The sequence below is a fragment of the Lottia gigantea genome (genome assembly GCF_000327385.1).
Source record: "Lottia gigantea unplaced genomic scaffold LOTGIsca_49, whole genome shotgun sequence".
In the NCBI taxonomy this organism is placed as follows: domain Eukaryota; kingdom Metazoa; phylum Mollusca; class Gastropoda; family Lottiidae; genus Lottia; species Lottia gigantea.
In genome coordinates this window covers 763,958-786,555 of record NW_008709687.1, presented here as the reverse complement: position 1 = coordinate 786,555, position 22,598 = coordinate 763,958, and the positions used below count along the sequence as shown (strand labels likewise).

At 32.3% G+C, this 22,598-nt stretch overlaps 2 protein-coding genes across 2 annotated transcripts in view; both read left to right on the top strand.

The window, feature by feature from the left end:
• Positions 1–252: 252 nt before the first annotated feature.
• Positions 253–5,397, top strand: LOTGIDRAFT_165062 (hypothetical protein; the record flags this gene model as incomplete). Its single annotated transcript, XM_009061580.1, has 2 exons — positions 253–2,833; positions 5,213–5,397. 2 exons carry the CDS (start codon positions 253–255, stop codon positions 5,395–5,397), a joined length of 2,766 nt encoding a protein of 921 aa, XP_009059828.1.
• Positions 5,398–11,273: 5,876 nt separating this feature from the next.
• The window catches only part of LOTGIDRAFT_165061 (hypothetical protein), a gene marked incomplete at both ends in the record, with an annotated part of 23,380 nt that continues 12,055 nt past the window's right edge, over positions 11,274–22,598 (top strand). Inside the window, 19 exons of the mRNA XM_009061579.1 lie at positions 11,274–11,372; positions 12,370–12,413; positions 12,711–12,789; positions 13,067–13,129; positions 13,583–13,664; positions 14,261–14,331; positions 15,700–15,774; positions 16,130–16,174; positions 16,545–16,631; positions 17,261–17,373; positions 17,694–17,839; positions 18,140–18,279; positions 18,450–18,632; positions 18,842–18,910; positions 19,167–19,197; positions 19,355–19,423; positions 19,653–19,684; positions 19,958–20,021; positions 22,026–22,087. Coding sequence (XP_009059827.1) covers positions 11,274–11,372; positions 12,370–12,413; positions 12,711–12,789; positions 13,067–13,129; positions 13,583–13,664; positions 14,261–14,331; positions 15,700–15,774; positions 16,130–16,174; positions 16,545–16,631; positions 17,261–17,373; positions 17,694–17,839; positions 18,140–18,279; positions 18,450–18,632; positions 18,842–18,910; positions 19,167–19,197; positions 19,355–19,423; positions 19,653–19,684; positions 19,958–20,021; positions 22,026–22,087 — 1,554 coding nt within the window. The remainder of the gene's footprint in view (positions 11,373–12,369; positions 12,414–12,710; positions 12,790–13,066; positions 13,130–13,582; positions 13,665–14,260; positions 14,332–15,699; positions 15,775–16,129; positions 16,175–16,544; positions 16,632–17,260; positions 17,374–17,693; positions 17,840–18,139; positions 18,280–18,449; positions 18,633–18,841; positions 18,911–19,166; positions 19,198–19,354; positions 19,424–19,652; positions 19,685–19,957; positions 20,022–22,025; positions 22,088–22,598) is intronic.

Sequence of the window (22,598 nt, the reverse complement as noted above, 5' to 3'; positions counted from 1 at the left end):
TTTTACCAGCTATGTTTTACTAGATCTCTGGCCTTCCAGTTTGGCTGAATTTACCAGTCATGTCTGATTAGAGCTTTAGATGGTTGAGTTCACTGTATATTCCATGATTTCTGATTAGCTTTGTAGACCTACTGATCTTATCCCTTTTTTTTTGTAATTTCAGGTTATGAAGATAACTTAAATTTGGTTCAGACTTGACAGCAGGAATTTTATGGATATAATGGTGAATAGTACGTGACAGAAAGCTCAAGAATGGCATCAAATGTTCCTGAGGGTGAGATGGAATCATCTACTCCTCCTTCATTACCTCCCAAAATTAAACAATCTTCTGTAAAAGAAAGCAAGGACTTTCTGTCTAGTAGCATAGAGAATGTTAGCCCAAAACCAATTCCCAAACCACGCTCGAAACCTTCCATGAAACAATCACCAATTGTCAGTCCAACAAAACCACGACCTACACCAAGGTCAAGGACTAGTGCCACATCAATAGGAAGTGCATCCACTACAGATCTTAGTTGTCTGGATTTAAGCGCAAGTTCTGATTTAAATTCAGAGGTTTTGAGTGCAAGTGTGGAGCTTGAGTCATCCGTTTACGATAATCCCAAATCGGAAACAGTCAAGGAGGCTATTTATGCAAATGAAGGAGGTCAACATAATCCGTTAGAAACTGATATCGATAGTGATAAGGTGTACGAAAATACACCTTTCAAGCAAACAAATTCTGTGTATTCAAACGTGCCTTCTGCTGAACCCAGTTCAAACGTGCCTTCTGCTGAACCTAGTTCAAACCTACCTTCTGCTGAACCTAGTTCAAACCTACCTTCTGCTGAACCCTCTGAGGCTATCTATGCAAATGAACCAAATGACATTCCAAATACTGAAAATTCAAAACCACAGCCTTATACTGAAAGGTTTTCATTGCCGATGTACTTAAACAATTCCGAGTCGACAAGTGGATCAACCTTAAGGTCATCGGAAGCAATTTCTGTAAGGTCATCAATCTCAAGGACGTCAGGGGTTTATAATGTCGAAGAGCAGGAACGAATATATTTAAATCAGACGTCTGAATATTTTAGCTCAACTGATATTCCTAATGAAAAGCATGACACTGGTTCAAGCTCAGCCTATTTATTTGATAATGATGTGCCGGTTCCGAAGCCTTGCTCACAACCTGGGAGTGATGTCGAACGCTCAAGACAGTCTTCCACAGACATTTTCCCCTTCTCACCGCCAATCACTTATGCAAATGAGAGTCCAGATGTGACATCTTTAAAATTTGAGAATACCTTTGACCTCAAACCAGAAAGACTTTCAGATTTTTTGAAAAGTGTCAAGGAAGAGCATGAAATTCAAACTACTACTGGTACTACAAGAACAACTTCTGATGAAATTGATGCACTTACCAGAAAAATGGAAAAGATTGGAAGTGATGAGCAAAGATTATCGTTAGATTTGAATAAGCAGACGTTATCTGTCAATCGTCCTGACCAGAGTTTATCTATGTACATCAATTCTCTCGGCTCCAGCTTCCCAGACGCAGACGACTTCGAAAACATGATCGATTCAAATCTGGAAAAGAAAAAAGAGGCCAGAACAAAAGAGACTGTCAGAAATAAACAATCAGAAAACACGAGCGTGAGAAGAGAAAAGCATCCCTTCAAACGATCTGACGCAATTTCAGATAACTCCCAAGATGCAATTTCTCCGTCCGCTTCCATCAGAGAGCCAATCATAACTGCTGAAACATCTGATAGATTTTCCGTCAATACAGAAGAGGTGATTTATGAAGCTATCTGGGTGGCGAAAACACAAGAAAAAGAATCTCGGGATAAACGCGAGAGTTCTACAGATGATGTAATTGACGACAGTCTGATGTCATTTTCACCCAATCGCGACTCCCCGCTGACCTTGGAATTCGTCCCGAACAAAACCACAGTATCTGATATGGATGTGCCTAAAATTCCAGAAAAACCAAAGGCAACCCCTGAAATCTGGGGAGAATATGCATATCTTGATCCAAATGCTGTATATGTGACCCCACCCCCTCATTTTCCACCTCCCCCTCTTCCAAATAGATCCAGCATGCCAACTGCAGAGCCTCCGCCATTACCAAATGTTCCAGCGCCTTTGACATCATCTCAAGAAATATTCAATGCACCCCCTGTTCCACCAAGACTTTTACATGAAATAAACAAAGGATCGAAATCGTCCAGTCCTGTTCCTTGTGGAAACTCATCCAGCCCACAGCTAACTCCTAGCAGACCTGCTCCAGGTGTGCCAAGATCTGTCAAATCGAGAAGCCCGGTTCCAGAGCCTGTGAACATACCAGATAACATCAATGCCAAATATAGACCAGAGACACCAGATTCAAAACTCAAACCAACGTTAACTGAATCCAGTGACGAACCAACATCTTACGTTGGTCATGATCCTGTAGAGCGACAAGACTCTGATGTGTTCAAAGGATTTCAAACCCCGAAAATGGAATTGTTTCAAGATGATCCTTTCAAATATTCTGATTTTGCCACTGTTTGTGAAAATTTCAATAGGCCTTCTGGTTCAACAACTGAACAAAGTTTAACAAAGGAATTAGCATCTTGGGATCCGTTTGGTACAAATTCTACTTCTGAATCGTCTGCCTCCTATGACGAGAAGTCGAAATTTGATCCATTTGGATTGGACAGTGATAATGTTTCTGACCAATCAGCATCCAGTGACTGGTTCAATCGAATATCATTAAGTAATGTCCCGCCTCCACCTGCATCTAAAAGAGGTACTCCAAAGAATTTGGGGTCAGAATTCGCCGAAGCTTCTAAAACTCTGGAAAGCACAGGTGAGTTCACTGTTTCTAGGCCTTCTTAGCCCTCTTAGTAAGCTAATGAATTCAGATTTGGAGTTAAGAGAAAATTGTGCAACTTTTGAAAAGAAATTATTTAGAAAAATATGAACGAATATTGGCTTTACTTACCAGTAAACATAAATAATTTAACCTAGGCCAGTGCTTCTGGTATAAGTATTTCTTTTAACACACTTTACCAATACTTAAGTACAGATCCACAACTAACAGTTGAATGACTCTGATGAGGAAACAATGTGCGTTTTCGGCTCCCAACATTTGAACAAAAAACTGCTATAACCTCATACCTCTCCACCCTGCATTCATTTGGAAACAAAACCTTCCTTCATCAATCCACTTCTCTTTGACCCATTAATCACAGAACTGTTGAACTCCATTTATATGTCCTCCTTCCCTTTGACTGTTGCTATGCCAATACAAGGGACACAACTCAAATCATACTAATCGATATCCAAAAATTATCTGAATTAAAATGTTGGCAAAGTGTTGAAAAAGGGCTGATTGCCAGAGTTTAACAATGGATATTTTGTCAGATTTGATCTCAACAGGGAAGGAAGGGGTAGACATCTTGGATTTTGATAATCTTAGCACAAGATGGCTAAAAGTCGTGCATTTGGATTTACTCTGGATAGCGTTATTAGACGTAGATTTTATGCAAGACGAGGCGGTGGTAAATATAGTTTGGTTCTTCATTTAAATTTTAATAAGAAAACTTTTGAAGCATTGCAGATATTAATGTCAAATATGTATTTTGTTTTTTTTTATATTATATTCTTTGTTTATGTTTTCATTTCACTCATTTCATTCATCCATTTGTTTGTCTTATTTTCTTTCTTTCATTCATTTATTCATTATTATATTCATTCATTCATTCATTCATTCTTGCATTCTTTCTTTATTACATTCATTCATTCATTCATTTATTCTTGATGATATTCTTTCATGCTCAAATTCATTTATTCATTCATTTCATTCATTCATCTTCTTAATTTTTTTCTTTCATTCATTCATTCTTCAGTTGCTACCCTATCAGAGTCTAAATCAAACCTCTGTTATAATGTTAATTAGTATCAAAATACAGATTGAAAACCAAGGCAGATTGCCCATAAAATCTTAATTAGAGCTCAAGTTGGAAATGACTGGCAGATATGACATATGAATCAAGAATCCTCAAGCTTTCCATCATTAATGCCCCTAAGCATAGTCTTTAAACAAACGTTCCGAACTCGTTTTAAAATGTAAACACAAGAATAATTTCTTGACCAATTTCAGTAGGGACAAAGGCTGAAAATAGATCAGTAGTGTGATTCTTGTTTCAATTGCTCTATATTCTACCTAAAGATATACTTCACTGCATGTGTATGTTTTGAATATAATGCGGAAATATCTTCTGAATATTGTTTAGATTTGTGTTTATGTTTTAATGAGAAAAAACAATTAGACACTGAGTGCAAATTAATTAATTGTCAAATTTTAATTATTTAATTACCGGTGTTATATTTCATCTTGAATGTTAATATGTCATAATGGTTTTAACAAATCCTGTTGTACTTGTCTGGAGAAATGGTGGGAATTTTCAACAATTTCTTGGAATTTGAGTGTCAGTTTATGAGGTTTTTATTTGGTATTTTACCCCAAAATCTATATCTCAGAGAGATGTTTTTAAATTACATGGAGAGGGAGATGTAGTCTTTAATGCTTTACTGTGATTTTGAATCTTTTCCGGAGAATATTGGTGTGTTTTCAAAGGACAAGTTTCTTTTAACTTCAGTATATTTTGGAATATATTATGTGTGTGCTGTATTTTCAGTGAGTAAGAAAAGAGAAAAGTTTATATTGTGGTTTTGGGGATTTCTTTATTCTGTTCCTTTCCATTGCTTTGCAAGTCTTTTTTTGGGGATTTCCGGTAAAATAAGTAGTAATAATTAAGATAAACTTGATATTGTGTTCATAATTAAAAGAGAATGTAAAGAGGTTTACTAAATTTTTTATATGTATCAGGGACACTGATATTATCAACGTGCACCATTCCAATTTTCAACCAGACGTCTGTGGTTCCTGAAAATCCATTTAAACTGCATATTTAATGATGTCACAAATCAGGTACGGCCTTATGTGATACAAGCATATTTTGCAATTTGTGACAGCATCAGACACTTAACTTTAGTGGAATTGCAGGAACCACAGACATCTAAATGAAAATTGGAATGGTGGAAATTGATGCTTTCAGTTTCATCGATACACATAAAGAACTTAAAAACCTCTTTACAATCTCTTTAAGTTATTCTACCTGAAAAATAAGTCGCCTGCTCGTGTTCATGTTTTCAATTGCACCTGAATGTGTGTAATATCTAGACTGGACAGAATATTCTATTAACCCAAGTTGTCTATCTTATCTTACTATACCTACCATGCCACGTTCTTATCAGATTTTAACGTGTTATCAACTAGATTTATTATCCTTAAAGTTCAGCTTTGATAACACGGCATGGAGGAAATTAAAATCAAAATTAAGAATTGTTAAAGCACATTCAAAATGAGAAATTCAGACATTAGAAAATGAGAGAAATTTTATGAGCTAGTTTAGTGATAAGGATAATTATTTGGTGATAAATGATGTATGGAACAGTGGAGCCTCTGTGAATTAATAGTTGAGGAGCCTGGGTAGGGAATACAGAATGGTTAAGGGAGACTAATAAACATCTCCAGGGGGAATTTCAAACTCAGTAGTTTAACAACAGGTGAATGTGATAGAGTATTTTTGAAGGTATATGCCAGTAATTCTCAGAATATCTCTTTGTCAGTAAAATTTGATCATGGGCTTTTGAGATGATGTTTAACATAAGTTTCAGAATTTCAGAATTTGGACTGAAGGTTTGGACATGAGATAGAAGTTATTTTTTACACAGAAAATCCATTTTTATATTGAAGCAATATTGAGGAATGTGGCCTAAAATTACAATATTCTGGCAGGAAACGTTTTTCTTTGTAAAATGTAATCATACTTGAAAAATTTCCCCTCCTGCAGCTGACCTCCCCTAGAATGGATTTTCGAAAAATTTTGGCAGTGGACCCTCTCAATTGAAAGTTCTGCAGCTGCCATTGATATACTTGTAATCATTTCTACTGTCTGGTAATCCTAGAATGGATACCATACCTGGTGCCTCAAGTTTTAGCAAAAAAAATAAAAAGAAATTACTGTATATGTGAGAATATTGATCTATTAAAGATTATATTAGTAATGTTATAAGATTACTAGTTAATAATATAAATATATGATATAGATACTAAGCAGGAAGTTATATGACAATTTACCTGTGATTACATTTTACTAGGCAGGTAAAAATACATGTTTGTTATAGCCTTATATTAAAGAGACAGTTCGTAGTTTATGTAGATCTATTTTCTTTTGTTTATGGTCTTTGTATATTCAGTTTTAGACTTGCATCTAATTAAAGGGATTGTAAAGCGGTTGCAATTTTTGTATGTGTATCAGGGACACTGATAGCATTGAATTGCACCATTTCAATTTTCAATCAGATGTCTGGGGTTCCTGCAATTTCTCTAAAACTAAGAACGATATGATGTAGCCAGGGCAAAGCCTTAAGGTTATCAACAGCCTCTATGTTAGTGATGCCATAAAGCACTTAGTTTTTGTGGAATTGCAAGACTCACCTACGTCTGACTGAATTTTATAATGATACAAATCTATCTATATACACATAGATGTCAGATTAATTGGTTTCATGTTTATTCTACGGGCAAGTGGATTTACCAGTCAAAAAATGGCATTCAGAAAAATTGAAACAGTAAATTTGACGTGCATGTGAATGAGAGTGGTATCTTTAAATAGAAAGTGACAAGAGTGCACTATGAATTATCTATTGTGTTTTACAATATTATTATTGTGCACAGGGCAAGTTGATATTGTATGGATAGTGTTAGAGAAGACATTGTGTGAATTCAGAAAGAAAATTCATTTCTGCATGTTGGAATTCATACCTGAGGATTTGTTGTTCTTTTGGTATGATTTGAAGGAACTGTGTTTATATTTTTCCGTATGATTTGAAGTATCTCTTATTGTATTTCCGTATGATTTGAAGGATCTTTTGTTGTATTTCCGTATGATTTGAAGGATCTTTTGTTGTATTTTGGTATGATTTTAAGATCTTTTGTTGTATTTTCGTATGATTTTAAGTATCTTTTGTTGTATTTTCGTATGATTTTAAGTATCTTTTGTTGTATTTTGGTATGATTTGAGGTATCTTTTGTTGTATTTTGGTATGATTTTTAGAGATATACTGTGTTCAAATGTATATTGAAAAATTCCAGAAAGAGCTAGACCGCTAATAAACATTTTATAAAGACGCTTATGTTTTCTGTTGAAATTTGGCAATTCTTTGAACTTGAGAAAATTCTCGTGCAGGATAAGTGAAAAACTGTTCAAAATAACTTAGCTTAAAGACAATATTTCTTACTGGATAACTCCTATGTTAAAAGAGTAAATGATAGAGACTATTGATGTTCTACCTACTGTAAATGGATTATTGTGAAGAAGACCTAGTAATCATGTCTACATCCAGTGATGGAAGTGATACCTGTAGTTCGTTTCTATCATCAGGTAAAGATGAAATTTACAATGGCTGATCAGAAACGCATGACATAAGATTCATTTTTATTTCAAAATGGCTGGTTAGAAAAACTTGTTTAATTCCATTTCATTTCATTTTACAATGGCTGGTCAAAATCAAAGAATTTAAAAAGTCCTTTTGATTTCATAATTGCTGGTCAAAATCAAATGTTAAACTCCATTTCATTTCATTTGACATTGACATAAATGTCATACAACTCCATTTTATTACATTTTTATAAAAACTGCTTAAAAGCGAATGATTTTGAACTCCATTTCATTTCATTTAACAATGGTTCGTTAGAAATAAAGGACATACAATTCCATTTCATTTCATTTCATTTACAATTGTGAGGTTGAGAACCCAGGTTTTAAATGATTCCAGGTGTTCAGAAAAAGGAATTGATAAACTAGGTCCCTCATTGACCGTAAATTACAGTTATTACTATTGTTCAGGAAGGATTGTGGCTGAACTTGTACTAATTTTGAGAGAATTAAATTTCAAGTGTCAAAACTATCAGAGGCCATACACAGCACCAATTATTTTTAATTTACCAGCTTAATTTTATCTATATTTCCTGTTTATATTATATTGTACCCTTAGATAAGGCAGTCGAAAAATAAAAATATGTAGGAGGGTCTTTTATTCTGTGAAAAATTGTAAAGATTATCAGCTTTTGGAACCTGCAGCCTGGTAATGTTCATTGTGTTCATATCATTTTTTTCATTGTGTTTAATACATTCCTTTATATTGTGTTCATATCATTTCATTTCATTCATACCTTTCACTGTGTTCATTTTATTGTGTTCATTTCATTGTGTTCATATCTTTCCTTCTTGTGTTCCAATCTTTTTTTATTCATTGTGTTCATTCATTAATTCATTCATTCATTCATTCATTCATTCATTCATTCATTCATTCATTCATTCATTCATTCATTCATTCATTCATCCATCCACTCATTCATTCATTCATTCATTCATTCATTCATTCATTCACTCATCCACTCATCCACTCATCCACTCATTCATTCATTCATTCTATATTATAGGAGATAGTGATTGCAGTGATACTGATTCAGAAGAGCCTTACAATACATCTCTACCCAGAGTTCCCCTAATTACTAGAAATCCTACGGTAGGTCAAATTTTTACCAACTTGTTTACCCCTGCCCCTATTCTTATTTAGAATATATAATTTTTTCAACCGGCACACCTCTTCAACCAATCTTTTTACCTTTTCTTAAATAACTTCTTTCTTGACTTTTCTTTTTCATCAATCTCTTAAAGTGATATTATAGTCAACAGAAATCCATACCCCTCATATTGCCCCTCCCCCATTCTCTCCCCATTTTGCCCCTCCCCCATTCTCTCCCCATATTGCCCCTCCCCCATTCTCTCCCCATATTGCCCCTCCCCCATTCTCTCCCCATTTTGCCCTTCCCCCATTCTCTCCCCATATTGCCCCTCCCCCATTCTCTCCTCATATTGCCCCTCCCCCATTCTCTCCCCATTTTGCCCCTCCCCAAATCTCTCCCCATATTGCCCCTCCCTCATTCTCTCCCCATATTGCCCCTCCCCCATTCTCTCCCCATATTGCCCCTCCCCACAGGCATAGACAACTTTTGAGCAAGACTCTACAAACACTTATATTACTTCCAATTCTTATGGAGGATTGGTTTAACAGCAGATAAACCTGTATCCAAATTAACAGATAACAGAATTCCAATTTTGACTTTTTGGACCTCTCCCCTACCTATTTCATATATTATATATAAACTTACTGATAATTGTTTGTAGGTTAACTATCTATTAGAAAAGGAAGGCAGTTTCGTTCTTGTTAGTACTTCGTTAATATAATTTGTAATGATACCTAGCCATTTAGAAAACCAACACGCTATATTACAGTCATTATGTAGACATTTTAAAATTTGAAAACATTGGAAGCACTGCTTGATTTAGTAATGATATTTGCCAAAATGTTGCATGGCACATTGACTACTTTAGCTTAGTTATAAGTACTTTCGAAAGCACTGGCTGTGGCATAAGGATTTGATTCAGACATGCTGAAATGAGTTAAACATGTTATAAATAGTAGCAACAATTCACAGCTTTAGGCTTTTTAGAAATTTAAAAATTTATGAAATGAATGTACAGTTAAATATTTAAGAAATGTAGAGACCATATATTAAATGATTCAGCTTTTAACGACCTTATTGTTAGGTCCATAATTAGTAAGCATATTAATTGATACTGGTGACCTTTGACCTCGTTAAAAATATCTTATGTCTCTATTACTAATTCATGATAAATCAATTTTGGAAATTTTTAAAGGTTCAAAGGTTTGGGGTGATTTGGTTAAAATTTCTAGTCATGTTTGAGTTGATTTATGAAAACTTTGCTTCATGATTTGAAATGTTGCAAGGCTTATTTTTAGATTTATTCAATTTAATTTGCCGGTCATGTCTAACTGGTTCTGAAAAATGATGCTTTCTTTGAGAAAATCTTTCAAGAAGTTTTTTATGAATTCACTAAAGTTGTCAGTGATATTATATCATTAGATTGTATTAACCAGTCATATCTGACTAGATCATCTTAAATGATATTTCATATTTTAAATCACTTGCTATAAAACTTCTACAATTTTTAAAATTAAAATAAAATTTGAAAATACTTACAATTTTAACTTTTTCCATGCCCAAAAAAACGAATTCAGCAATGCAATTTGTATAAAAATTGGGTCATCTTTTAATGTTGGACATAACATGCCGCATTTAGAAATGGACTTGAAAAACATCTCTAATCATCCAGGATGTTGAAGTGATACAAACATCAAAGTATCCACGATACAGACTATAAGGGACTTCCCTTTTAGAGAGTTCACTTTAATTGATTTATTAAAAGCCATAAATATAAAAAGCTGTTAAAGATGGCAGACGGTTAAACATCTCGTCGTTAAGGAAGTTGGTGACTGATAATTATTAATTAACTGATCAGTTTTAATTAATTTGTCAAGTTTCATCTGGGAGGATATTCATCATTTTGTAAGAAAACACGATGAGAAGCTGAGATCTGAATGTCCAGGAAGACCTCTTTCGTCACTTTTGACAGATTTTTTGTGACAATTTCTGCACATTTTTGGAAATATTTTTGTTTATTTATTTGTGTGTTGTTATTTTGATCAAATTGGACCAGTTTTTTTGAATTTTGTATTTTTATGAAATACATTCCAATTGGATTTAGTCATCATGAAAAATATTTGGTCTTGCCTTTTTTCTGGGTGACCATTCAAGATGGCTGAAATGTGTTTTGGATTTGAGAATATTGAATGCTGTCTTTGTGTGTTTTAATTGTTTTTGGATTAGAAAATTAATTTGTGGAAGTTGGGAATTTAAAACTTAAAGGATTATAATTTTTAGAAATTTTGGATTCTTATTGTGCTTTAGATGGTGACGTTTTGGTGAGATTTTCAAAATGGATGAACTCCATATAAGGATATATGAATTGTGAGCAACATATACAAAGCTTTCGAATTAGTCCAGGTTGCGATTTCCATCTTATGTGAGTTATTATGAAAATGATGATTTATAGGTGTAAAAAAGGGAAGAATATTTGAAATAATAAGACAAATGTAATCTATGATGTCAACTATGTTATTTTAAGGAAATAAGGAATGAGAGAGATTTTTCGAGGGTCCCAAAGGATAAGAGATCGGTTTTCAAATTGGATAATTTTTAATTGACTTACAAAATAAGGATAATAAAAAGTGTTTTGTGAAGATTAACAATGGATTATTTAAACTGTCTAAATGGAGAAGAAAGTTCTCGCTATCGTTCTATATCTAAAATGTGTTATCTCCCCTATTTTATTCGAGTTATCGACGGAGTAAGTAAGCATAATCATAGAAATTTCACTTTCTATTCTGAAATATGTCTTTTTCTATGTAGGTCTCAAAAAAAGACAATTCATCATTTTAAATTCGGAACTTAAATAATTCTGAATACCCATGAATTGATGACTCAAACTATGACGATGACCTTTGAACCCTTTAAAGGAATACTGTTGTCAAAGTCTTCATTGCTGCATGCATATCCCATAATCAGTTTTGATCATGACATAATAAGGCTAATTTGTGGTCGTAATATCTTAACAAAATCATCAAAAATTTGAAAAAAAATTACATTTTTGGTTAAGATGCAAAACAAAACTATGTTCTCTGTATACACTAGCTTAAAATACTACTTCTATCACAAAAACGCTGTACATCAACATGATAGCAATGCTTCATGAAAACACATTGTGATACATATTGGAATTCTGTTTCACTATACAATATCACTATTCAACACCTTGATATTATTTGTTTGTAATTTGTAATTCACAAGCATGTCCAACTCAGAAGAAATCTGTCCTAAATCATGATCAGGTTCTGTCTACTGGGTAACTGAAAATTGAAGTTCCCTATTTTATAAGGAAACTGAAGAGTATTTGTTCAAATAAAATATTTATAATTTATTCACAATGCAATAGAAAAAAAGGTAAAATAATATAAATATTTGGTTGTTTTTCTCTTCATTCCTTCCTTCAAATTTCTTCAAAATATGCCAAAAAATTTCAACCATTTCCAAACTTATATGCATTAAATTTTTTTAATAGGATTTGCATATATATGAAATTTATTGTGTGTTATTTTGTGTGTTATTATACTGTGTCATTTTTTGTGTTATTTTGAGAATTTTGAGTGTTATTTTGTGTTATTTTGTATGTTATTTTGTGTGTTATTTTGTATGTTATTTTGTGTGTTATTTTGTGTGTTATTATACTGTGTTATTTTGTGTGTTATTTTGTGTGTTATTTATACTGTGTTATTTTGTTATTTCAGTCACCAAAGAATGAAAAATGTGGATATTTATACAAACAAGGAGGGTAAGTAGATTTTTATATTAAATTCTTATTTTTTGTTTTTTCAATATTTTGCTCAGATATTGGAATTGGTTAAAAACTGAAAGTGGAAATTTAGAGAACAATTTGGCAAGTATTTCTGTCTTGGTTGTTACAACAGATGCTGAATTGTGTGTTCTTAAAACGGCCAGAAATTGTAAACCTACAAATTTCAGGAGGCATATAACCTCTGTCAGAAATTACATATTATACATTTTAAATGTTTTAAAGTTAAAAATGATTTATTGAAATATCGTAATATTTATATTAAATTATTTTCAGAGTAAATGCTAATAAAGGATGGAGAAAACGTTGGGTTGTTTTTAACGGAACAGATCTTAGATACTACGTCAATAATAAGGTACGTTATTTATTTATTTATTTATTTATTTATTTATTTATACCTATCTATCTATCTATCTATCTATCTATCTATCTATCTATCTATCTATCTATCTATCTATCTATCTATCTATCTATCTATCTATCTATTTATTCATTCATTCTAAAGTCAATATTTATTTTTTTCTTCAGTCAATATTTATTTATTTATATTTTTTTCTTCATTTCATTATTCATTTATTGTAGAGTTGCTCTTTATTTACTTATTAATTCATTTGTTTATTTGTTTTTTCTAGAGTCAAGTATCTAAGAGGATTATACCATTAACTTGTATTAGTGATGTTGTCAATGATGTTAAGGTAAGATAACTGCTGATTAAGATGTTTAAAACTGATAATTCCATATTCTATCATGGGTAGCTAGGATGGCACAGTGGAGATCTAGGGTTTACTCCTGGCACAGGTGTACAATACCTTCTGGTTTCCTGCTGTTGGTGTGGGAGTTGTTGGGACTCAATGAGTTAGAAGTTTGCCTGCTAACCTTAATATCCAGCATTCAATCTGGACACAGATCAGGATAAGGTCTTATTTACGAAAGCCCCTTGAACCAAGACCCCAATATTGCTGTCCTGGCAAAATTTCCATCATTGCACATGGCTATGAGGTTCTTCTGGTTGGCTTAATGTTATTGATGTAGACCTACTGTATGCATATGTTGCATAAATAAAGTAATATCTTCAATGCTTGTAATCTGTGAATTGTATAGCACTATGTTTTTGACGAGTCATTCATATAATTTATTGAAAATTTCAGACTGACGACACATCGCGCTTTAAATTTAAACTTGTTACCAGTATTAAAGATAGAGTCTTTCATTTCGCAGCAGATAAACTGGGTAAGTCATATATTATATATAATCACTTATATTATACTCTGTCGACCCTCAATTGAAATTCCATACTCAAGACAAATTCTTATAGTCATTTTTATTTAGTCAGATTTAAAGGGACATTCCCCATTTTTTGTAGGTCGAACATTTTTTTTACTTAAATTAGTGAAAACTATACACCAAAATCTAGAGAAATGTGCTCTTTAACTTATCTGAAAGTTTTAACTAAAACAATCCAGCTGTTAATTTTTAAACGCCAAAAATATTTAAAAACTTTACGTAAGGTTTTTAAGTTTGTTATGATTTTTGGACGCTGTTAGAAAACTACTGTACGGACTTAAATAAACTCATAATCTCCTACATATTCTGAAGAATTAAACTAATAATATCTAGCCAATATGAAGCCAAACACCAAAACTAGGTCAAACTGCTTAAATAACAATTAGTACTCTTCGTTTTTAATCAACCCTTTTAAAACAAATTCAGTTTGATCAAGAAAATACATAGATATAAATAACATACTTTAGAAATATTTTGGGGTAAAATTTACAACGCTTTTGATTAGAGAAACATTTAAAAAAAAAGTGGAATGTCCCTTTAAGTAAAAAGACTCATTGCTTTAGTGTCTAGTGAGAAATGCTATCATATTATGTGTGTTGAACATAATTCTAAGGTAAGCTGTAAACATTTAAATATTTTGGGAGACAAAAACCTAGTCTATTAGCTTATCATATATAAATTTTAGATTGATATTCCCTTTAAGATCAAAATTAATATCATCATTATATACTAGTGTAATGACTCATATAGATTTAAAGTGACTTGTTACTATTTGTTGTGACTGTAGTTTTTTCACCTATTTTAAGACAATGTTTATGAATTATGGTCTCATATATTAATGGATAAGGGGGCATGGTTTTAAAGAGATTGTAAAAAGGTATTCTAAATTCGGTTGTGTATCAGGGACACTGAAAGCATCAAATTGCACCATTCCAATTTTCAATCAGATGTCTGTGGTTCCTGCAATTCCACTATAACTAAGTGTTTTATGATGTTACTAATGCAAAAGCCCTTAGATATTTCTATTAGCTTTTGTGATAGTGATGTCATATAAACCTTACAATTTCTTAAGACGCATTAACAGCCCAACTGGTATATTTTAGAGAGATCAGATTGCGTAATATGAATTAGAGAACAAGCTTTATTATTTAATACTTGTTAAAGATGGCTTCCCTTATTTTTATTTATGAAAATGAAAATGCTAATACTTATATGAATAGAAAGTAGAGGTGTTCTAATGTCTTGGAAAAATAACAGTTTGTCTCACGTGTCCATAATTAATTCATAATTAGCTAAATTAGAAGAGAATTACCAGTAGAATTCCAATGAGTGACCGATCAAGAAAGGTCAAAATCTATTTTTGTTTATCCAGACTGTTCATTCATGGACATTAATTATATGCAATAAGAACATATTAATGATATGATTAAGAGTACATGATAATTCATTAGAAACACCAATTAATCAAATAATTTCTTTAGTTGACACTCAAAAATAAGGAAAACCATCTTTAATCTATACAAGTCCAAGGTGTTGAAATTTAACCCTGCGAAAGGGATGGAGATGGGATTATGAAGGATTATATATAACAAAAGAGATAGTAAGATTGTAGGGGTTAAAGGAAGCATGATAGGAAGTTTGTTGTCTTTGTTTTTAAAACATATATTTAATATTCAACTGACATCCATGAAGATTCAAAATAAAGAAGGCTGGCCATTTCAATTTTTCATCATGTTTAGTTGACTATACCAAAGTTATTTGTGAAGTAACTAACTTGAATGGCATTTAGTAATGTTGAGAATTAATAACAAGAGACAATTATATGGATAACAATTACTAGTACGTTATTACATTACTTGTTTCAAAAATAACACTCTCATCTTTATAAAGAAATTATATATTTATTAAGAAATAAACTGCAAAGCAGTCAATTTTTGTTTCTTTGTTATTTTTGTGTTCCTTTAATATTTTCTATAACTAGTGCTCTCTAATTTTAGAGGAGTGTTTACAATGGTCTCAAACTATCATGGCAGCTATATACCAGCGTAATGGTTCCGTAAGTGTTTTTTATTTTGATTATGTTTCTCAGCACTGTCTCTTTAAGCTATATTAATAATGTCACTATAAAGGAGTAGGAAGTGAGTATTTATAGTAGCTTGATATTTCCTTGATTGGTCAGTTAAAGATACACTCTCACTATTTTTTACACATAATTTTTACAGGATCGCATTTTGCAAATCGTTAAATATAAAAAAAATTATTATATAGAAATTTCCATGTATAGAGAAGAATATTCACTCCAAAATGTGGGTCATTTTTACGAGAAATTTCAGGGGTTAAGGTGTCTTTATTTAATTAACCACAGAATAAAGATGACAGAAGTTACTCAAGTTTTTTTGTTTTTTTTGCAGATTCCAGATAACAGCTGTATAGAACCTAAAAAATCTGACAAAGAGGTCAGTTTACATTTAAACCTAGTACCGTATAATTGCGAAGATAACGCGCCCCATTTTACCCTTATTATTCTATCTGGTTAATATACTTTATCATTGTGAAAATAGTATGCCTACATATATAATGAGTACCCTCTTCTTATCCTCAAGTCAATCTGAAAAATCTCATTCACTGTAAACAATACGCAGTTAGACTGTACGAAAAAAAAATCAATAAGTTGGCAAAATACAGACACCATAATATTGAGTGATAAACTAAGACTGCATGAAAAGTTTGTAACAGAAATTGATAAGTTTAAGCTAATGAAGTTTCCTGACAAAATTTTCCTCATTGTCCACATCTAACAGTTGCTTGTGTCTTTCTCTACTTCAGGGTTTTATAAAGTTTGAGAATGGTGGAGGAAAGAAATATTTTGTAGCTATCAGTGAGAGTCGACTGTGTTATTATCATAATAAAGACGTAAGAAGATATTAATTTCCCTCATTCCACACTGCATAGTGTTACCTATCTGCATGATATTTGCTTAGAAATTGAAAATTTATTATCTACTCTATATATTGGCAGCTGTGATGTAAATTACATTAATTTGCATCATTGAGCACTGTTTGATGTTGTCTATTTATATCTTTTGCTAAGAAATTGAAAATTTATTATCTACACTATATATATTGGCAGCATTGGTGTAAATTACATAGATTTGCCCCACTGAGCACTGTTTGATGTTGCCTATTTGAATCCTTTGCTGAGATATTGGATGTTTTATTTGTGTACTAGATATGAACATGTCATAGTTTCCCTCATTGCACACTGCTGCTTATCTACTAAATCCTTTGCCAAGATATTGGATTTTTGATTATGCACTAGATATGAACATTTCATAATTTCCCTGATTGAGCACTGCTGCTAATCTATTTAATCCTTGCCAAGATATCTGATTTTTAATTTGTACACTATATATGAATGCGTATTAAAACTATATTATGATAATGTCGGTTAGATGTGTTTTGAACAACATGTCAAAATCATATCAAATATTTAACCTGAATTTAATTTAGTATAATTTCACATGCCCTTGTAAAATATTCTAGGATTATATATTAAACTCTCCGATACATGAGATCATGATGAAACTAGCGTCTGTCAAGGATTCCTCCAATGGTAAAAACAAACTTCAACTTTCAACACATTATGGACACTTTATGTAAGTTTTCTTTCTTTACTGTCATAGATTAAGATTTAATAGTATTATTATTTTATAGTATTAGGATTTAGGACATGACCTTTTAGTTCGTGATTTGGTACGTCTTATTTCTTCCAGGGCAAGGTAAATGTGACAAAAAAAGAAGGAAACAGAATTTTTGTTTGATAGACGAAAAAAAACTTAGTTACTGCGCTACCTTCCAGTCACCCCCCCCCCCCTTTTTTTTTTAACACCATGAAAAACATACTAATATACTTCCTTGTCTAACAAAACGCATTAAACTAACATATAGGTTGAATGAATTATTATGTATTTTGTAGGTTAGGGTTTGATAATTCTACAGATTGTCAACAATGGAAGATGGCAATGGAAGATGCTATAGCTGAAGGGCTAGCAGACGACAGCGTACTAGAGAAAGTCTATGAAAACGAAAGTAATAAAATATGTGCTGATTGTGAAGCAACTGGTAAGTACCATCTTAGATCTTCTGAGCATTCTCGTGATATAGATTTTTTCTGATATCCTGAAAGACCACTGCCAAGGTGTTTGACCAAGTTGGAAAAATTCTTGACAAAAGTAAAGAGGTTTGGACAAGAAGAGACTGGAAGACAGGATACTGGAGAACTAAGTTGTAACTGTTGTAAAAATATTATAAGCATTTTGAATGGATGGTGCACAGGATCCTAAGTTGTTAACCTTGTCGATTAGGTTTGACCTTGAGAACGAATTTGTTATCTTCTTAAATTACCAAAAATCTTTTTTTCAGATCCACATTGGGCGTCAATAAATCTTGGTATTGTGGTTTGTAAAAAATGTGCTGGTATACATCGTATGTTTGAATATACTGTTTCTAAAATACGTTCATTACGGATGGATACCCGGGTCTGGACCCCCAGTCTTATAGAGGTAGGTCCCTGCCCTTTTTTCTAGAACCACAAACATTTGACTGAAAATTGGAATAGTGTAAATCGATGCTATCATTGTCCCTGATACACATAAAAAATTTCAAATGTCTCTTTACAATCTCTTTGAATTATATTTTTGTAAATTTTCTTTGTATTGCATGATTATTTCAGTTAATGAAAGCTATTGGAAATGCCAACGCCAATAATTTCTGGGAGCATGAATTAATAGCAGAACTTAAAATAGAACCAGATTCAACATCTGAGAAACGGAAAGAGTTTATACAGAATAAATATAAATATAAACGATATTGTCGTCTGCATCCAGCGTACGCTGATAGTCATATACTGAATCAGGTTGGTTTAACATTGACTTACAAAATGATTTGTTTCGACATTTAGAAAACAAAAGCAAATAGGCTAGTAATGCTGTTCTCACAAAATTTCCCCATTGCCCACCGCAATGCATGAAATTAGGATGAAGACTGTGTTTCATTTATTTCTATGTCTAGTTCTTGAAACCATGGAATTACAGAATTATACATTTCAAAATGTTTTTTTTTTAGGAACTTTTAAAGTCTGCAGTATCAGATAATGTTTTGGAAACCATGGCAATAGTTTTCTCAGGGGCTGATGTAAGCAGAAGTTAATTATTTTTTTCAAATTAAAAACCCAATTTGCGATATAATTTTGTGTCAATATTTGTTGGGAAACTTTCTTTAGTTATTGTGTTTTTAAATGAAATTGGCTGATGTGTTGGATTGTTTTTTTAGTTTGAAAAATAAGGTCATTCTTCTCTTTATACACAAGAGTATCCCTTAATTTGTCTCAAACCAAAAGAATTGTGTCTTTGATAAAAATAAAACATTAAATGATATTTCATATTTTCAGGTATTATATGCTTATGGACACGATGAGACAGGTAGGTTCGAATTTGAGGAGAATTCATCAAATAATCTTCAAGTTATTTCCCCTGACTACATCAGATTGTTAACATCATAGACATAGAGTGAGATATGGGTAAGGAGTAACTGTGTGAAGCGAATATAATAATTTATTTGGTTTGTTGTTTGTTTCAGCGTATCAACTAGCTAAGAAAGCAGGTGAAAGGCTACAAGTGGAGTTTCTCTATCAGAATTGTGGCGATGGTAAGTGATGTTTGATTTACTTTCGAACCTCAACAACAGAAGATTCTTTTAAATCTCTGAGTATTCATTGTTCGCAGTTTAGAGATTTTTTTCTTCATATATTTTAGAAAAAGATATGTTTCCATATACAGATTAAATTATTTGTGGGTTTTTTTGTTTTTTTTTTTTGGAAAACTTGATTTGTTTTTGATTTGATGATGTAAGTTTATCAAATTATTTATTTTTTCAGAATCTACGTTGGCCTCAGAATACAATGATGATGTAAGTTAAGACTATTTTTAGTATTTGTATAGAAAGGGATACAGTTATATAAATACTTACTTTATCAGCTGATTTTGACTCTTATGCGTAGCTATCACTGATATTAAGATATCATTTGTAAAAACTGCTTGTGTGATTGTTAAGTTACGATAGTTTAAACTTCCACTGCACATTTCTGTTGAACTACAGGAATAACAATTCTTATTAACAATTTTAATTCTGAAAAGGGATCTGGATAGCTTATTATTATTATGATATCTGTGTTATTTTCAGGGGAGATTAAGAGAAGATGTCAGACATCAAGGGTTTTTATTAAAAACTGGACCCAATTTTAAAGGTAAGACATCTGACAAACCTTGGATAGAGGTAATCTGACAGAAACAAAAAATACACAAAGATCCGTATTTAAAAAGGATACTAACATTGATCATGTTTACCATCTGGTCCTTAATCTATGACAATAGCTTTACAAGAACTTGTGTTCTCAAGGATCATGTTTACCATCTGGTCCTTAATCTAGGACAATAGTTTTACAAGAACTTGGGTTCACAAGGAGCCTGTTTACCATCTGGTCCTTAATCTATGACAATAGTTTTACAAGAACTTGTGTTCTCAAGGATCATGTTTACCATCTGGTCCTTAATCTATGACAATAGTTTTACAAGAACTTGTGTTCTCAAAGATCATGTTTACCATCTGGTCCTTAATCTATGACAATAGTTTTACAAGAACTTGTGTTCTCAAGGATCATGTTTACCATCTGGTCCTTAATCTATGACAATAGTTTTACAAGAACTTGTGTTCTCAAGGATCATATTTACCATCTGGTCCTTAATTTATGACAATAGTTTTACAAGAACTTGTGTTCTCAAGGAGCCTGTTTACCATCTGGTCCTTAATCTATGACAATAGTTTTACAAGAACTTGTGTTCTCAAGGATCATGTTTACCATCTGGTCCTTAATCTATGACAATAGTTTTACAAGAACTTGTGTTCTCAAGGAGCCTGTTTACCATCTGGTCCTTAATCTATGACAATAGTTTTACAAGAACTTGTGTTCTCAAGGATCATGTTTACCATCTGGTATTTAATCTATGACAATAGTTTTACAAGAACTTGTGTTCTCAAGGATCATGTTTACCATCTGGTCCTTAATCTATGACAATAGTTTTACAAGAACTTGTGTTCTCAAGGATCATGTTTACCATCTGGTCCTTAATTTATGACAATAGTTTTACAAGAACTTGTGTTCTCAAGGAGCCTGTTTACCATCTGGTCCTTAATCTATGACAATAGTTTTACAAGAACTTGTGTTCTCAAGGATCATGTTTACCATCTGGTCCTTAATCTATGACAATAGTTTTACAAGAACTTGTGTTCTCAAGGAGCCTGTTTACCATCTGGTCCTTAATCTATGACAATAGTTTTACAAGAACTTGGGTTCACAAGGATCCTGTTTACCATCTGGTCCTTAATCTATGACAATAGTTTTACAAGAACTTGTGTTCTCAAGGATCCTGTTTACCATCTGGTCCTTAATCTATGACAATAGTTTTACAAGAACTTGTGTTCTCAAGGAGCCTGTTTACCATCTGGTCCTTAATCTATGACAATAGTTTTACAAGATCTTGTGTTCTCAAGGATCATGTTTACCATCTGGTCCTTAATCTATGACAATAGTTTTACAAGAACTTGTGTTCTCAAGGAGCCTGTTTACCATCTGGTCCTTAACCTATGACAATAGTTTTACAAGAACTTGGGTTCACAAGGATCCTGTTTACCATCTGGTCCTTAACCTATAACAATAGTTTTGCAAGAACTTGGGTTCTCAAGGAGCCTGTTTACCATCTGGTCCTTAATCTATGACAATAGTTTTACAAGAACTTGTGTTCTCAAGGATCATGTTTACCATCTGGTCCTTAATCTATGACAATAGTTTTACAAGAACTTGTGTTCTCAAGGAGCCTGTTTACCATCTGGTCCTTAACCTATGACAATAGTTTTACAAGAACTTGGGTTCACAAGGATCCTGTTTACCATCTGGTCCTTAACCTATAACAATAGTTTTACAAGAACTTGGGTTCACAAGGATCCTATTTATCATCTGGTCCTTTGCTAATTTTTATATATGTATAAATCCATTTCCTCTTCCTTCAACAAAAAAAGGGTCATGTCAAAATTTTATTAATTGCCGACTGCTTTGCTCATTCAGTGCTTGTCTTTATTAGTCTTATAAGGAGCAGAAAGTTTGGACATTTGTTGTTTTAATATATTATAAAATTCCTCAATAAAATTCTTCCCAAAATTCACAAAATGACTAATTTTTTTGGGGAAATTTCAGGTTTTGACAAGCGTTGGTGTATTCTAGAACATGGAACTTTGACGTATTATGATTCAGAAAAGGTGAGGATAATTTTAAATTCTGTTGTACAGCTTAGATTGTTACTGGTGTTTGGCTTTCTGTGTTGGGTAGAATTCTAATAGATTAACTAGCGATCTTCATCAAAAATCTTTAAAAATTTGTTTTCGTTTTGATTCACAAGTCTGTATATTTTTGTTAAAAAAATAACTTTCTTTTAAAGAATTTTGAGTTTTTATAGTCACAATTTTTGAGGATCCAAGAATTATAAATAGTATAGCATTAAATTTATTAATTTGTTTTAAAACTTTATATGATGGCTTCGTAAATAATGTGGTTGCACTAAAGCATTTGTATTTGCATTTGTATTTGCTTTAATTTACAATTGTAGTCAAAAGCTATTAGAAATTTCTTATTTTTTTCAATCAATTCATTTCTACATTTTTTCATTAAATTTTAAATTTTTTGTTTTGTAATTCATAATTTTTCATTTCAAACCCGCCCACTCCTAGCACCAATATTTTCATTTCTATTTTTAAAGTTATTTTATTTTTT